The sequence below is a fragment of the Vigna radiata genome, chromosome 3 (assembly GCF_000741045.1).
Source record: "Vigna radiata var. radiata cultivar VC1973A chromosome 3, Vradiata_ver6, whole genome shotgun sequence".
Classification (NCBI taxonomy): domain Eukaryota; kingdom Viridiplantae; phylum Streptophyta; class Magnoliopsida; order Fabales; family Fabaceae; genus Vigna; species Vigna radiata.
In genome coordinates this window covers 5,365,572-5,384,667 of record NC_028353.1, presented here as the reverse complement: position 1 = coordinate 5,384,667, position 19,096 = coordinate 5,365,572, and the positions used below count along the sequence as shown (strand labels likewise).

Below are 19,096 nucleotides of genomic sequence, written 5' to 3'. Positions count from 1 at the left end.
TTTAATTGAATATATGTTCTTAGAGGAAGTAATTTTTTATTTTAAGTAGAGTTGAAAACCACTTGAATTTCTCTTCTTAAGTTATCTCAATAAGACCTCAATTTCTACTTAGTTAACCGTTAAATTAATATGAAGTTTGAATATATAGTTCATAAGACATATTGATTCATGTTGACTGCTCGGATTTGTAATTAGAGGTCTATATTCAGATAAATTAGTTTCGTGTTTCTTTGGAAACTTAATACCACCTTAATTCTGTTTTTGGATCGTCTAGGCAAAAATTAAGATTTCCTTCGCTAACCGTTGATTGAACTGAAAATTTTACTGTTAATTCCAAACATGTTTTTTGGTCATATCTTTAATTAAAAGTCTGTAGTTAGAACAATCTTCCCACATAATATTTCAATTGTTTAAGTTGTTAATAATATTTGATCATATTAGATGAAATTTGGATAATTGTATTATTGATTTGTATGTATATATAGTTGTATTATTAACTTGAACATTATTCTATGTTAATATTAGAATATGAATTTGGATTAAATATGTATTTTATGATGAATGAACTCATAAATATACACATGATATTAAATTGGCTAAGTATTAATATTTCAAACATGACAGTGCTTAAAAATAAATGGTTATAATTGAAACTAAATACCCTTATAATGAAATAATATTTTTAAATAAAAAATTTAACTTCAATTTTACTTATAATTGAAACCATATTCACATTATTTTTTAGTATTTATATATAGTTTAATGTTTCAGTTCTTAAATAACTTTAAAAAAAACACAAACATTTATGCAATGTTGATAACTAAAGCTAAAATTTCACACTTTTTTTTTATCCCACGTGAATATATAGAACTGAAATCTAATATTTAAAATAACTATTATCATACTGCACTGTAATGCACTGTAATGTATTACAAAACTATTTATTATTGTTGCATTTAATGTTATTAGTGTAGCATTAGTTTATACAAATATATAAATAACTTTTTTCTTGGTTATAAAGTTTTTTTATTTAATTAATATTTTATGAAATTAGTTTTAGTAACATGTTTTCCTAAAGAAAAATTAATGGATACGTATGTATTATACATATATTATAATTTATTGTCTTCTTGAAAAAAAAAAAATATATATATATATATATATAAAGGAAAAATTTATTGAAATACATATATAAGGAAATATACGAAGTAAAAGTATAATTTATATAGTGTATGTATAACTTTCCCCCCTTATAATATATATATTCCGTAAATAAAATCTTCTGACTATTATATGATTGACTAAGAAAACATTTAACGCGCAGTATACATGCACTTTAAAGTAAAGGAATAATTACGTTTTGTGACATTATTTATTTATCTTATTTAGCTTTAAATTAATTGTTTAAATTGGTACGTTAATTTCAAATTAAGACAGTTTAGTTCCTTATAAGTTTTAAGAGTTAATACAATTTAATACTCTGTCTAAATTGAAATAGTGTTGTTAAGTCCTGAATAATATGTTACTGAAAAATTATTGAATAGTAATAGTTTTTTAGTGAGGATCTAAACCTATCACAGTTAATTAACATAATCAAATCGAAATTAAACAAAATCACAAGACAAAAATATAACTAATACCTAAAGTGATAATGAATCACATGCAGACATAGATTCAGGGAAAGTAACACAATAAGACAGACAATAAGAGCGCATGGACCTATACAGGTTGTCATTTGATAAAGACAAATCAAAGGACCATCATCTCAGTCACTACGTATTTTACTCCCATTTTTGCAATCTATTTGTTATTTATATATTTAAATTAAATAACTTAATTCAATATAATATTATTATCCATTGTTTTTTAGATATCAAAATTACTCTCTCCCCATAAATCAAATAAATTAAACTGCTTCTCTCTATTATAACCATATGGGTTATATGAACCTAAAACTGAAAGGAATACGTCAACATGTGAATCGAGAAACTTCATACGAGTGTCAAATTTGCATCCTCTGTGGTATTTGTTTGTTGCACAATGTCTTGGATAAGTAAAGTGACATCAAGATGAGAAGAACCTCCTTCTTCAACAGCTCTCTTTCCCATTTCGCTCAATTTCCATACCCTTTCTCTTCTCTCTTTCCTTTCTTCTCCATCTTCATCCATCACCATGCATATTGCCCTCTTAATATCTTCCTTCTTCACCATCACACCTCTCTTCTCTTCATCTCCCCACTTCAATGGAACCTCTGCCCCAACGCTCACTCCAATCTTCAACACATCAGTAACAAGCTTCTCGTTTAAAAATTGATCACCAAACAGAGGCCATGTAACAAGTGGCACTCCAGCAATTATCCCTTCAAGTGTTGAATTCCAACCGCAGTGTGTTAAGAATCCACCAATGGAAGAGTGTGATAATAACATTACTTGTGGTGCCCAACCTCGAATTATAAGGCCTCTCCCTTTTGTTCTTTCCTCAAACCCTTCTTCAGAGAACCACTTTTCCAGTTCTTGCAACTGCCGTCCCTCCCTAATAACCCATACGAATGNCCTTTTTGTATCTTCCAAGGCCAAGGCCAACTCCACAAGCTGTGAAGGAATCAAGTTGCATATGCTTCCAAAACAAACATAGACCACAGACTTTGGTTGCTGAACATCTAGCCACTTCAAGCAATGGTTCTCATCAATTGAGGCCTGCTTACCTCTTTGAGCTTTGTCCAAACCATCATTGTTACATAATGAAACTGGACCAATGAACCACGCCTTATTATTTTTAACCTTCTTGAAATCCCTCACATACGCCTTCTCCAACTCTTCAAAAGTATTTACGATAACCCCATAAGACTTCTTTTCAGCATCACGCACCTGGTCTTTAAAGTCATTCAAATCATTGGCAAGTGATCCTGGTAACTGCTCTTTGGTCACTTGAATCTTGTCGGGTATGCCGGGAATAGTGAAGTATTTGGATTCTGAGGTGATGCTTCTACAAAAATCTGAAGTATGGATCACGTACCGGCAGTGGAGGCAAAAACAAGAAAACCCGTGAAAAGAAATCCTTGGAATGTGATACTTTTCAGCTAATTGAAGGGTCCAAGCGATGCAGAAGTCAGAGATTATGCAACTTGGTTTAGGGGTAAGTGTCTGAAAGAACTCCTCTGATGGCTTTTGGAGCATGTGGATGACTTGAAAAATTTTGGACATATCATTGGATGAGACCATGTCCAAATTCTCACACCCTTCGGGTAGCCCTGCTTCTTTTGATGGAAAATTTAGCTGTACTAAACGGATTTTGAGGCCTGATGAAACAGCTCGAGATATGACAGAATTGAAACGTGATGCATTTTTTGGGGTTGTGAATACGGTGACAATCACACCACGCTGTGCCAATATTCTTGCAATGTCCATCATGGGGATCATGTGACCTTGAGCCATCATGGGGAATAATACAAAGTGAGGATTGCTTGTTTGGAGAACCATGGCTACCAAGAGGCAAATGAAAAACGGTTCTCTTGGTTTTGTGGTTTTCCCTCTGCAGTGTCGTTATCCTTTATAAGAGCGATTGAAGACTACAAAATTATCATTAGAAGGTTATGACGTAATAGCTTACGTAATTCTAGTCGGATGATTTAAAATAACTCTGTCTGATGGATTTATTTTTCTGACATAGCAGATATCCCTTTTACATTTACCAAGATAGCGTACTATGCATTTTTATTTATATGAATAGCAAACTTTTTTTGTTCGGTTTCTCATAAACCGAATTTCGAATTATACGTTTTTTTTTTTCATAATGTTAGGTATGAATTTAGTTTTTGGAAAAGTAAATTCAAAATTATTTTTTTAATAATTTTAGGTAATTTTTATATTTGAATATTATTTTTAAGACTTTTATTTTTTAAACATTTATATAAAAGCACTTAAATAAGTTGATTCTTGTTTTTTTTCTGCTGGATGAACAACTTTTTTAATTTTTTTTTTTTGACTTTTGCTGCTTCTTTTGTTTTTAACTTTCTCGACCGAACTTCAAATGAGTTGATTCTTGTTTTGTTGGAATCTAGACTCAGAGAGCTTTCAAATGGCTACTAACTCATAATTTTTAGACCGTCGTACTCGCCGCAGCTAACTCATAATTTTTAGACCGTCGTACTCGCTGCAGTTAATTTCCAAAAAAAACGTTTTTCTAAGCTTCCTAAATAAATTATTGTTTCATATTTCTTATTTTAGATGAGTGAGTGAGTTTAATGATCATGGGTGGTGTTTAGTGTACCAATGAACACATTAGGCCATTGAATCATTAAGAAGAAAGGTCATTTAGATGTTTTTATATATATACTTAAAAAATAAAAGTCTTAAAAAAAGTATTCAAATATAAAATTCTAACTTAAGATTACTAAAAAAAATAATTTAGAATTCGATATTCCAGAAACTGAATTCTAACTTAACATTATAAAAAAAATCAGAATTTGGTTTTTCAAAAACCGAATTCTAACATAATAAAAAAGTGTGCTATTCATGTAAATAAAATGTACATTATGCTATCTTAGTAAATGTAAATAAAATGCACATTATGCTACGTCAGAAAAAAAAAATCTTGTCTCATGAGGCATGAGATTTGTGTCTTGTGTACGAGCTGACTTTTTTTTATTTAAGACATTATTATTATGAATGTAAAGTTTATGTTTTTTCCACAACTTTTGAAAATACTTCATTCATTCGTATTTTATCAAGAAAAGACACAATGAAAAGAAACTATAAGTGTAGCTGTATCCTAACTAATCACAACTTTTTTTCTTTGACAATCTATATGTTACATCATATTTTATTACTCAATGAAATTAATTGACGTAATTTAATAATTAAAAGAAAATAATTTATAGGTAGAATAAGGGTAGTAAAATGAGGAATTGAAATAGGAATTCAATGTCAATAAAAAAAAACACTGGAATATAATTTAATAAACAAAAAGTAGACTAAATTTAAAAAACAAACAGTGTACAACTAAATTTAAAATTACTTAGTGGATATGTATTTCTTTAATTTGAATAAAATATTTATAGTGAACTAACTTAACTTAATACGGAAATAATTTGACTAAAAATAAGGATATGTATGAGGTTGGTGACAAAGTGGATTATAGTCCACCACTTGTATGTCACTTTACCAAAATTTGCAAGTCAAAAGTTGGACTTTTCAACTCATCAACTCGATTTACCTCACCTAATAATTCAAAATGGTGCATCGAAATGATAAAAATCAGACATTTTCTTAATTAAAAATAAAAATAAAAAGAATGTAAAAAATATTTTCTTTTATATAAACTTACTTTAAATATGTATTATTATTATAACTTAAATCATTAATATTTATATTTAAGTCTGATTATTAGTTATAATAAAATAATTTAATATATAAATATAATAATTTTTTTATCAGATTGAAAAAGTTAATTAAATAATTAAAAACTTCAAACATATTTATAGATTGACAGATTGAGATTATAATTTTTATATTTTGTATATCTAACTATTTGTCTTAATTATGATTTATTTTTTATTTTGTTTAAAGACTCAACAATAAATGTAATCAACATGTATAATTACCGTATCTATAGATTTTAGAATGAGTGTTTAGATTAACTTTGACTTAATTATGATCTAGCTGATAATAATTTTGTTTTGGTTTAAATTAAAAATTTTGTTGTTTAAGTTGGATGTATGTTGTTTCATTGACCAATTGATTCGATATTCTTAACTAACGAGACCCTACAATCCTAAGTTGACCATACCATAATGTATAAAAAAAATTTAAAAATATTTTGTTTTCTTAAAATAAGTTTCCAACCCGTGTTTTAAGAGATTATTTTCAACTGATTTTTATAAGAAAGACTAGCTTCAACCATCTTATTTTTAACATATCAATTGTGGGACAGACAAGACGAGCCAAACTGGTGGTTTTGTCACTACGATTTGTTTGTGAAAGCAACATTTTGATTTATTTTATATGAAAATAGTTACATTGACCTAGTTTGATATTAATATCCTGCGAGATGAAGAAAAATAAGTAGAAAACAAAGTAATTAAAAAATATGGGTAAAAGGTAATGTAATTTTATTTATTATTTTAAATATTATTATAATAATAAAATAAAACACACGCTCATATAGTTTATTATATATATATATATATATATATATATATATATATATTTCATAATTGATTATGAATTTAATTTATTGTTAGATTGACCTAATTGACGGTAACATAAAAAATTAATTATATTTAGTTAGAACTTAACTGATATTAATTCCTAAATTTTAAATAAAATATATATTTTATTGCCAAAATCAATTAATTTAAAATTAGTTTTCTTTTTCTTTTTTATCAGAAATCTCATCCTTTTTCTCTCCTACTTTCAGTTTTCTCAATTTTCCTTATATAACATTTTAGAGATGTCACATGTGATGTATGTGTTGCAAGTAGATGTGAAACAAAGATTGTTACCGAAGGTCTGATAGCTCAATAAAAGAGGTAGAGACGTGTGGAGGTTGTGGAAAAATGTCTGTGATGTCTCTTTTTTGTCCACATTCAATAATTTTCTTGTAGCATTAATTAATAATCAACAAAATTAGTATAATTCACAGAAAATATCATGATTGTTAAAAAAATGTTCGCTATTATCTCGTAAGCACTTGTCATGTTCATTTAATCCTTCAATTTTAATACTTTTATGGTTTAAGAATTTAAATAATTATTGATATGCGAGGAAGAGATAAAAATTACTTTAAAATAACTTATTCTTCCTTTCTATTCTTATTTATCTTTATAATCTATTAAGGAAGAACTATTTGCATAAACCATTGTATTAAAAAAAAATAAAGAGAGAAAATAAAGAATAAAATCAAATAAGTTAAAAGAAACTTATAACACTATATACTAATATTAGTATTTTTAAAAAACATTATGTGCTTTTAAATAATGACTAGTGTCATCATACAATATAACAAAGTGTCAATATTTAAACAAAGGTTTAATTGTTTCTTTTGTTCCCAGTCTGGTTGAAATGTGTTAAATTCGTTTTCTTTTTAGAAAAATGTCAATTTCGTCTACATATAGAAAAAATTTGTGTCAATAAAGTTATCTTCGTTAAATACAAACTAATGATGTTAACTATTGCATTATTTTCGCTTAGGCTAAACTTTCTCGCATGAGCGAGATTTGCAGAAAACCTGATATTTTCGCTTAAGCTAAACAATTTTTGTTTGAACTAGATATTTTCGCTTAAGTTAAAATATTTTCGCTTGAGCTAAAAATGTCCTATAACTAAAGTTGGGCCACTGAAACTCTTTCGCATGAGCGAAACTTACTTCGTCTGGGGCTAAAACTTGGGGTGCTCACTGGACATAAGTTTAGTGACTTCACGGGAATAAGTTTAGTGGGAGTATTTCGATGAACATTGAGGATTTGGTCTCGCTGAGGGATTTCAATCTTAATGGGAAAGAGTTTGTTGGGTTGATTTCGCATGGTTTAAATGGGATGAAGTTGGAGCGGTTGGATTTGAATAATATCCACTTCATGGGTCCGATCCTTGATTTTGCAGCGGATAAAGTGAATTTTGAAAGCAATGATTTTTGCTTGTCGAAGCCTAGAGCTATGTGTGTATTTGAGGTGATAGCGCTGTTGGATTTTCTTGGGGGGTTGGGTTACCCTCAGATTTTGGTTGATTCGTGGAGTGACAATAATCTGTGATGGAGGTAACGAATACACCATTCAATTATTAAAGACCATGCAATGGAGGTAACATTGGATTCTCTTGTTGGATAAAGTACCACTAAGGTTAAAGTTATTCAAAATAATCATTTCCACCTTTCCATCACCATTGAACTTTATCCCCAACCATGACCCATGAAGCCACTAAACTTATGTCTGTTGGCTGTAAAACCAACGGCAAGTGCACCGGTCGCAGCGTAGCAAGTGATAAATATCGTTCTCTCCCAAGGGACTTGTGCAACACATGACAATTCTTCCTTTTATAACTCNATTAGACATCAAAGTGCACAAAAACACAAGAAACTCTTTTTCATGTGAAAAACAGCAAGATCTCACGCCCAGCGCGGATTCCTGGCGCCCAGCGCCATTTTTCACTGCATCAGATGTGAGATACAACAACTTCTCACGCCCAGCGCGGATTCTTGGCGCCCAGCGCCATTTTTCACTGCATCAGATGTGAGATACAGCAACTTCTCACGCCCAGCGCGGATTCCTGGCGCCCAGCGCCATTTTTCACTACATCAGATGTGAGATACAACAACTTCTCACGCCCAGCGCGGATTCCTGGCGCCCAGCGCCATTTTTCACTGCATCAGATGTGANANACANCAANNTCTCACGCCCAGCGCGGATTCCTGGCGCCCAGCGCCATTTTTCACTGCATCAGATGTGANANACANCAANNTCTCACGCCCAGCGCGGATTCCTGGCGCCCAGCGCCATTTTTCACTGCATCAGATGTGAGATACAACAACTTCTCACGCCCAGCGCGGATTCTTGGCGCCCAGCGCGGAAATTCTCTGGAAACTCTGCAACTCTGGTGCTCAGCGCTGGGAAAGTGGCGCTCAACACCAAAACAGCTTCAACATTTCTACAATTCAAGTTCTTGTGCGCTTCCAAAAGCGTCCAAAATGGGTATTTGCTTCAGATTGATCTTTTATTGTCCCAAGACATGTTCCCTTGAGTTCTTGCTTGTTTTCCTCCACTAGAATTGCTTCCTATTCCTTTATTTCACACACTCAAACATAGAGATTAGAGGTACAAACAAGCATATACTAAATAAACACAAGAAAACTAGGAAACACACTAAACGTAAGGATAAAACAAGGTTAAAGCTATGAAGGAGTTGATTTTGCTAGTAAAATGATGCTTAGATAATGGTAAGAATTAGCATTATCAATGTCCAGTGAGCACCCCAAGTTTTAGCCCCAGACGAAGTAAGTTTCGCTCACGTGAAAGAGTTTCAAGTGCTCAACTTTAGTTGCAGGACATTTTTAGCTCAAGCGAAAATATTTTAGCTCAAGCGAAAATATCTAGTTCAAGTGAAAATTGTTTAGCTTAACCGAAAATATCAACAAAATTTGTGTATTAGTTTTTGCAAATCTTGCTCAGGCGAGAAAGTTTAGCCTAAACGAAAATAATGCAGTTAACACCGTTACTTTGTATTTAACGGAGATGACTTGATTGACACAAATGTTTTCGATATGTGGACGAAATTAACATTTTTCTAAGAAGGAGATGAATTTGACACACTTCAACTAAACTAGAGACAAAAGAACCAATTAAACTTTAAACAAATTAATATGTTAAACTAAACATATTATTGATTATAAACAAATATCAAGCTAATTAAATATCATTTGCTCCACTATGAATACCAATAATCTTTTTAGGTCATTCATTAATGATATATTTTTTTTGGAAAAGACATTAAACCTCTATAACGATAATCTTTAGAAATTACTCTTTTAATGGTTAACGTGTACCTAAATTGTCTCTACATATTTGACGTTGTTGATAAAACCTTCCTCATCGTGTATTAGAATGTACAACATTAAAGTATTTACAAAAGTTATTCAAAATATAAATAAAAAGCAACACAACCTAAGAGATTGAGAAAAGTACCATAATATCATAATATCCAGCACTATCAAATTATTGACTTTATCGTTTCAAGAGAATACAAAATAGAAATAGCAGTAATAATATAGGGACATGTTGATATTTATTTGATATATATTATAAGAGTAAGATAACCAAAATAAATTTTTATTTTTGTAAAAGAAAAAAGATATTTAAAAGTAAATGAAAAATAATATCAAATAAATGTAAAATGTTTGTGTGTAAAAATATTATTACTCAGATAGAAATTATGCATTTTGTGACACCCGGGCACTGACGAAGGCAGAGAGTGATTGTCGGTGCAAGAGGCATGGTGCAGGGGGCACGGACAAGGAACGACTCCTGGCAGGCTTCTAGTGGAAGGGGTACATGGACGAATCGAACATACACCAGAATGAGAGGGATCTAGAGACTGTATAGGTATGAGACTATACAGCTGAAGGATAGCTTAAAAGAATTGATTTGACTACTCATATCAACAAATGCATTTGCTTTTCGGTAGCCTAACTCATAAGAACTCCATGGAGAGTGTGTGAGTGAGGACAAAACACACTGGAAAACCTCGTGTTGATGTGTGGGTTACACATTTTCTCTCCCATTTTTTTTCATCTTTCTTGTATAACTCTTTATCCATGTGGTACTTATTCTCTAGGTAAATTAATGTAACCAAAAACAAAGTAAAGGTAGAGGTTGCTTGTGCGATTTTGAATTATTTGTTGAATATTTTTTTAGGATAATGATATTTAGACAACATTTTTTTGACAACATTTGAACATGATTACGTGTCAATCTGTGATTGGTCAAAAATTACTCTACAATCAATAATAATAATCATAAACACTATTGTGGAGTAATTTTTGACCAATCACAGATTGACACGTAATCAATATTCAAATGTTATCAAAAAAATGTTGTCTAAATATCATTATCCATTTTTTTATTGTTTTTGTTTTTCTATTTTACTTTTTTCAAATTAGACTAATAGAGATTAATGTTAACATTTTAAAATATATAAACAAATTTCTTAATATAATAACTTCAACATAAAAGTACAATACAAGAAAATTAGTACTCATCACCAATCCTTATTACTTTACCATGAAAATAATAATGTTGTGTTTTGGACGAGTTAAAGAGAGTGATTTATTTAGTTAGAAAATTTAATTTATTTTAAACAAAGTGATTTTTTTGATGATGAAATTTTAAAAAATAAATAAATTGAGAAATTTTAAAAAATAATTTTAAATAATTAAAATAATAAAATTAGAAATACACTAAAAAAAGAAATTTGAAATTCCAAATTTGTGAAATTTCTATTAGTTTGGATAAAAAAACTTCACAAATTCAAAACCTTATACTCATATTAGTCTTTAACTTAAGTTGAGTCAATACCGTGACAATTTAATGCGACCTTTGATCAAAGCCAACTTATCTCTATTTATGATTAGAAACCTGATTCATCAAACAATTAATATTATAATAAACAGGTAATAAAAGTCCCATCAATAATATCTTTTATCTGTATTTATAATTTTTCATAAACTTCTAATTAAAATCAACTTAATTACTATCAAACTCTTTTTAAACTTAATTATTAACTCATTTAAATTAATTAATAGTTACTGATGGATTTCTTTCATACTCAAACGGTCGGTCATATTATTATTCTTGATATGTACCGGGACACATACAATACATAATTGTTAAAATTTCTTGTCTAGAAACAATATAAAGTTAGTAGAGATAAAGAAAAGAGAGGAGAAGGTGACATTGTAGACGATTTGATATGGTGGAGCCCATTGTGATTGTAGGAAAACGTGTGTAATGACTTAGAAATATTATGTGCTTGACTAAGCTGTCATCATTCAATAAGTCTCAATACTTAATCATTATACACAACAATTAGTTTGACTGATCAAAGTGATTACTCTCTTATTTATCAATTATTGTCCAAAAACATTTTCTGAAACCAATGACCGAAATGAGACTAAACTAGTGGTGATAGTTTTCTAGCAGTTTTTTCTAACCAGTAAAGTTTATATTTTTGGTGAGTTGCTACAACACGACACACTATAAGATTCTTTTGAGATAATCTAAGAACATAGTGATCATTATAGTATAACAAATGATAATATATTAGTATTGTGACAAAACTGTAAAAAAATAAAAAAATGTCTCTGATGATTTTAAATCTGCCAGAAAATTACTGCAAATTACCCTAAAGAAACCCACTTACTGAAAAGCGTGAGTTCAAAAAGCAAAAAGACGAAGTGATCATAAAGTTTGACCGTAAAACCAATACGCCATGCTCGATAACCTCAAAATGAAAATGACGTTTATTTTTAGGATAATGATATTTTAATAACTTTTTTTTAACAATTTTTTTTACAATAGTATATGTGTCACAATTTTATTTGTATGTTTGAATTTATTTTAAAATAATATTTGAAACAGACCAATCATAAACTGTCATGTATACGTTATAAAAAAAATTGTTAAAAAAGAATTATTAAAGAGACTTTTTCCTTATTTTTATTTTTATTATGTAACTAGTTATCAGTTTAACTATAGGGGATACCCTTTTAAACTTTCAAGTTTAATGTTAACAAAAAAATCATTAGGAAAAATAATCGCATGTATGAGTAAAATAAAATTATATCTTCACAAAAGGAGTTATGTACTCTAGAAGAAGAATAAAATGAAATAAATTTTGCAAGTCAAATAACATAATCATATCGTAATGATATGTTATAATAGTGAAATAAGGATAATAGTATAAAATATCATTTTATTAGAATATTTCATATATTTCTTATTATTTTAATATAATATTTTATTATTGGAAATTAGAGTGGGTTGTCAAAAAAGTGAAAATTTTCTTCAACCATATAAATTTTCAAATATTACATGGACTTGCACAAATATAAAGACACATTTAAAATATGTCAAGGTATTAAAAAAGATAGAAGATAATTAATATATTTGAAAAAGATCATGAACATGAGAATTAAGGGAAATACTAAATTGGTTTATGGTAAATGTGATTATCACACTTCTATATCTGGATCTTTTGCATGATATCCTGGATGAGCAAGGTGACATTAGAGTGAGAGGATCCCCCTTTCTCCACGGCTCTTTCAGCCATCTCACTCAATTCTCTGACCCTTTTTCTTCTTCCTTCACTTTCACTTGTCACATCCATTATCTCCATTATTGCCTTTTCAACATCTTCCTTTTTTACTGCCACGCCAATTTCCTCTTCCTTGCCCCATGTCATCTGAATTTCCACCCCAACCTTCACTCCAACTTTTAGAACATGCACCACAAAACTTTCATTCAAGAACTGATCCGCAAACAGTGGCCACGTAATCATTGGAACACCAGCACATATGGCTTCTAAGGTAGAGTTCCACCCACAGTGTGTTATGAACCCTCCAATTGCAGGGTGTGATAATATTAACAATTGAGGAGACCAGCCTCGAATCAGAAGGCTTCTACAACTTGTCCTTTCCTCAAATCCGTTTTCCTCAATCCACTTTTCCAATGATTCTGAATGTTTTCCTTCCCTGATAACCCAAATGAAGGGTCTTTCTGATGCTTCCAAGGCCAAACCAAGCTCTATCAACTGCGGTGCTGTTAAATTGCACAGGCTTCCAAGGCATGCATAGATCACACTCCCTGCCTTCTGACAATCTAGCCATTTCATATGTTCAGACTCATCAACTGAAGCCCTACCTCTTTGAGCCTTATCCAAGTGATCCTTGTTAATAAGAGACACAGGTCCTATGCACCACACTTTATCATCTTTCACCTTCTTGTATTCCCTTGCATATGCTGGCTCCAACTCTTCAAAAGAATTCATGATTACCCCATAAGAATCCATTTCAGCAACATTAATTTCACTACTAAAATATTTCCAGCTTTCATTCATCGGCTGTGCAGACTGGGCTTTGGTGATTTCAATTTTGTCAGCGATACCAGGCACAACAAAGGAATCGGACTCAGATGTTATACTCTCCAGGGCATTATAGATCATTATATTATGCTTACACAGAAGAAAAAAGCAACTGACTCCGACAAAAGAAATCCTTGGAGTATTGAATTTTTTTGCGATGTGGGATGTATATGGTAAACACATATCAGATATGATGCAGCTCGGTGCTGGTGTTAACTCTTGAAATAGTTTTTCCACCGGTTGTTGCAGAAGGCTTGTTGCTTGGAAGAAACCTGTGGCTGTGTCTAGTGAAGGTATCATATCGAGATTCTCACACCCATCTGGTAGTCCTGCTTCTTCACATGGGAATTGAACTTGAACTAATCTAATGGGAAAGCCAGACTCAATATAACGATCAAAGATTGAGATGAAACGAGTTGCATTGTGTGGCGTTGTGACTACTGTCACAATAACATTGCGTTGCACCAATATTTTGGCGATGTCCATCATAGGGATCATGTGGCCTTGGGCCATCAATGGAAACAGGACAAAGTGTAGCTTTTGTTCTTGCGAAGGCATCTTTTCGGGTGAAATGATAAAGTACATACAAATCACAATACAATGATTCGATAGGTACATGTATAGTCTTTTTGTAAGCTATATATAAGCATAGATGTATCAGTGAATGTTAACGTAAGCACTTACGTAACATAGGATTATGTGCCGCTTGTTTTAGCTTTTTTCTCCTCTGGATTTCAATCACATCATAGAAGTTTTTTTCTAAAAAGGAAAATGATATTTTAACACTAATTTTTAACATCATTTTGATACTGCACACGCGTCAAAATGTGGTTGGACGATTTCAAATTAAAAAAAATTAAACAAGAATATATTTAGAAAAGAAAAACCAAAGTTTTTTTTTTTAATTTGAAATCGTCCAATCACATTTTGACATATATGCACTGCCAAAATGATGTCAAAAAATTGGTATTAAAATATCATTTTCCTTCTAAAAAATAATCCATTTTAATTAAATTTACCTGAATGAATTCATCCTTGATATAATCTGTAAACTACACTTATTCGCATCCTTGATATCATCAGTTTTATTTTTCTTCCTCTTTATCTATTTTCAAAAATAAATTGGAACTTCTGATCAATTTTCCAACGTGAAAGTAGATATATTGTGAATTTGAAATATATTCACTTGAAATATATCAGGAAAATTTGGACAGCATAGACAAAAAATAAAATAAAATTGTGATTATATTTCTTCTTCTCTTTTCAAGGATTAATTGGATTGTTGCTTGAAGAAATCTATTGTATGATTTTGATATTATCTTGTTGTCTTTAAAAATCATTCAATAGGTAAGATACTGGTGTTTCATTCCACACAAGACATGTACGGGAGAAGTAAGAATGAAAATGACTTTATCCCACTTTTTTATGTAAAAGATATTCATAAAAAAATATGTTAAGTTATATATTAACTAAATTAAAAATTATTTTAAAAATTATTGATATTTAAAATAATCTATAATATTCATGAAAATTATATATTAAGTTGTGAATTAAAATTTAAATTAATTTCTAACATTATAGTTACATACTATTATTAATTTTAAATTAATTTATATTTTAAAATTAGAAACTAGTGTAAAGAAATAATAAATTATAATTCACAAGCTAATTACATTTTTATTAATAATAAAAATTATTTTAAATGTTAATAAATTTTAGTTTATAAAAGTTTTTAATTTAATTATTAATGAATTATTTTTATATTTAAATTTAGTTTTTATTTAATATATTTTTATGATGTGTTGTATTAATTGTTTGATACTAATGAGGAATTCCATAGTGAAATTTTAATTTTTTTTCCTGTTTTTAAGTAAATTATAAATTTTATTATTTTATTTATTTAAAATAATTTTTTAAAACTCTTAAATATTTAAAATTTTTTTTCATCCAAACAAATCATTTTACATTAGAAAAATTCAAATTCTTCAAATAAATGTTTATTTTCTTAAATTGCCTTGTGGACTGAACATTAGAATTGGCAAGCAAGTAGTTATTAACTAATGTGAATTTATTTGATTATTAATTTGGATAAAAATTGTAAAGAATATTGTAGAGTATTTTTCTTATCTTTTCAATAAAAATCAAACTTTTAAAGATGCTGATTACAATTTTAGAGAACAGATTCAATGACTATTTTTCAAAAAACTTTGTTTAATTTTTAATTGGTTTCTTTTATATTTTCTTTTTTAAAAAATTGAAGTTGCTCATTTAATATATAAAAATTAACTAAGGTTACGGTAGTTTTTTTTTTTTTTTTTTTTTTTTTTTGAGAAAAACTGACTGAATTTGTTTTCCGATCTTACGTATACGCAAAAACGTTATGCCCCCAACGATGTTCCAGAGGTTGCAAAATTTCTTATAGCTGCTACCATATAAACGTATAAAGAACCCTAATAAAAATCATAATAGGATATGAGATGATTTCTCGATTTGGTTATAGGACACTTCGATTCGAAACTTTAAAGATGACTGATTTGGTGCAATGAAAAGGAAACACAATTTCATGGAATGAGAAAGAGGATTTTGAGACTTTCTCTAATCACATGTTTCCAAAGCTATTATGGTAATTAAAAAAAATTAAATAATAGCAATTTTCTAAATGGTTCTAAATATTGAGAATAGTTGAAAATTCTAGTTAAATAAATATAAAAAAGTTGAATAATAAAACTCATATTAACTTAAGAATTTGTATTAAATTGGTTTACGCATGTCTCATTAAAATTATATTTTTTTCGTAGTCATATTTGATTGACGTTTTACCTTTCTGATAAGTTTTTTCAAAAGCCTCATCAAGAATTTATATTCTTCTATGTTGAAGAGTCCTTGTCTTAGTGAGATATAAAAAATTAGTGACATAATTTTTGTGAGAATCAACCAACTACACATATGCATAGTGCACTATTGTATTTTATGACTGGATTAAAGGATATTAAGTTTACATCCATAGCAGCAAGTGCAAAATCATTAAATATAAAATTATCATAAATTAAATCATATATTTACAGTGTTGTTATATATACATAATTTCTTTATTTACTTTTCAAGTTTGAATCAATCAATAATTTAGCTTGAGGAGGACTATGAAAAAAATATTATTTTTATTTTATTTTATTATATTTAATAATGTGAAAAAGAAATATTATAGAATTAAAGGAAAAATGTAGAAATTTGTATTTTATTATATCAAATGATTTCACAGAAAAATATTAAAAAATTAAACGAAAGTATTATTTTTTATATTCATGATATAATATGAGAGAAATAAGTTTGTTAGTGTGCTTGCATTGCCTGCATCCTGACTTAGTACAGCGAGAAGGAGCGAAGTTAATATCGTTAAGAACACGGTGAGCAAATGTAGAAGGTAATCAAAAGAGTAAACAAGAGAAAATAGAGGAATGCTAAGTTAAAACAAGATTCTACGTCAAATATTAGTAAAAAAAACTTAGCTTGGATGTAAACTGTCACTCTTCAGGCGTGCGTCAAATATGCATCCACTTTGGTAGTTGATTGTTGCATAATGTCTTGGATAAGTAAAGTGACATCAAGATGAGAAGAGCCTCCTTCTTCAACAGCTCTGTTTCCCATGTCACTTAGTTTGCATACCCTTTCTCTTCTCTCTTTGCTTTCTTCTCCATCTTCATCCATCACCATGCATATTGCCCTCTTAATATCATCCTTCTTCACCATCACACCTGTCTTCTCTTCCTCTCCCCACTTCAATGGAACTTCTACCCCAACGCTCACCCCAATCTTCAACACATCAGTAACAAGCTTCCCATTTAAAAACTGATCAGCAAATAGAGGCCATGTAACAAGTGGCACTCCAGCACTTATCGCTTCAAGTGTTGAATTCCAACCGCAGTGCGTTAAGAATCCTCCAATGGAAGGGTGTGATAATATTATTACTTGTGGTGCCCAACCTCCAATTATAAGACCTCTTCCTTTCATCCTTTCCTCAAACCCTTCTTCAGAGATCCACTTTTCTAGTTCTTGGAACTGACTTCCCTCCCTAATAACCCATACAAATGGCCTTTTAGTGTCTTCCAAGGCCAAGGCCAACTCCACAAGCTGTGAAGGAATCAAGTTGCATAAGCTTCCAAAACAAACATACACCACAGACTTGGGTTGCTGCAAATCTAGCCATTTCAAGCAATGACTCTCATTAATTGAGGCCTGCTTGCCTCTTTCAGCCTTATCCAAACTATCTTTGTTACATAATGAAACTGGACCAAAGCACCAAAGCTTATCGTTTCTCGCCTTCTTGTAATCCCTCACATATGCTTTCTCCAACTCTTCAAAAGTATTTATGATTGCCCCATACGACTTCATATCAGCATAGCCTATCTGCTCCATAAATCTTTTTTCATCATTTGATGTTGTGGTTGTCAAAGGTACTTGCTCTTTGGTAACTTGAATTTGGTCAGGTATGCCAGGAATAGTGAAATACTCGGATTCTGAAGTGATGCTTTCACAAACCCCTGAAATGTGTAGCTGCAGCAAACAATGGAGGGCGAAGCAAGAAAATCCGTGGAACGAAATCCTTGGAATGTGATACTTTTCAGCTAGTTGAGCGGTCCAAGGAATGCAGAAGTCAGAGATTATGCAACTTGGTTTTGGTGTTAGCGTTTCAAACAATTCCTCTGCTGACTTCTGAAGCATGCTGATGGCATGGAACATTTTGTTCATCATATCCGCAGGTCTTATCATGTCGAAATTCTCACAGCCTTCAGGTAGTCCTGCCTCTTTTGCTGGAAAATGGAGTTGTAGAAGTCGGATTTGGAGACCAGATGAAACAGCACGAGAAAGGACGGAATTGAAACGTGATGCGTTTTTTGGTGTGGTGAAGATGGTAACAACTACACCGCGGTGTGCCAATATTCTTGCAATATCCATCATTGGGATCATGTGGCCTTGAGCCATTAGGGGAAACAAGACGAAGTGAAGATTGGGTGTTAGGAACACCATGATTGCAAGAGGCAAATGAGAGTCTTTCGAGTGTGGCTATGGTGTTGCTCTTCGCGTCTGCTTAATTGTCCCACTTATATAAAACCGTATTTTGTGGGGATGATGTAAGAGCATATGCAATTATTTTCTTATTATCTAAAACGGGCGAACCAGAATTAGATGACTGGGTTTCAGAATCTATTTTTAATGTTACTAAAATCCTTTGATTATATAAATTACAAATTATTCATATTTTTAACAAATAATAATGTTATAATTAAATAACACATTTAATTATATTATACTATATTATATTATATATAGATAGATAGATATAACCTAAATCGATATCTTATAATTGATATTCTAAAGTTGTGGACAACAAGTCTGGTTAGAATTAAAATAAATTTGACATGAAACCGAAACAAAAGACGGAGAAGTAACTGATATTAGTTTTAGGGCTTGAA

The 19,096-nt window shown here is 30.4% G+C and overlaps 3 protein-coding genes across 3 annotated transcripts; all 3 read right to left on the bottom strand.

Moving 5' to 3' along the window:
• Positions 1-1,699: 1,699 nt before the first annotated feature.
• On the bottom strand, positions 1,700-3,528 carry LOC106756730 (UDP-glycosyltransferase 73C1-like). The gene has a single exon (XM_014639278.2). The coding sequence runs from the start codon at positions 3,477-3,479 to the stop codon at positions 1,992-1,994; it is 1,488 nt and encodes a 495-aa protein (XP_014494764.1). The 5' UTR covers positions 3,480-3,528; the 3' UTR covers positions 1,700-1,991.
• A 9,095-nt stretch (positions 3,529-12,623) lies between these two features.
• Positions 12,624-14,253, bottom strand: LOC106757073 (UDP-glycosyltransferase 73C1-like). Its single transcript, XM_014639658.2, has one exon. It carries the CDS (start codon positions 14,241-14,243, stop codon positions 12,726-12,728), a length of 1,518 nt encoding a protein of 505 aa, XP_014495144.2. The 5' UTR covers positions 14,244-14,253; the 3' UTR covers positions 12,624-12,725.
• Positions 14,254-17,041: 2,788 nt separating this feature from the next.
• On the bottom strand, positions 17,042-18,800 carry LOC106757870 (UDP-glycosyltransferase 73C2-like). Its single transcript, XM_014640704.2, has one exon. It carries the CDS (start codon positions 18,648-18,650, stop codon positions 17,154-17,156), a length of 1,497 nt encoding a protein of 498 aa, XP_014496190.1. The 5' UTR covers positions 18,651-18,800; the 3' UTR covers positions 17,042-17,153.
• Between the last annotated feature and the right edge of the window lie 296 nt (positions 18,801-19,096).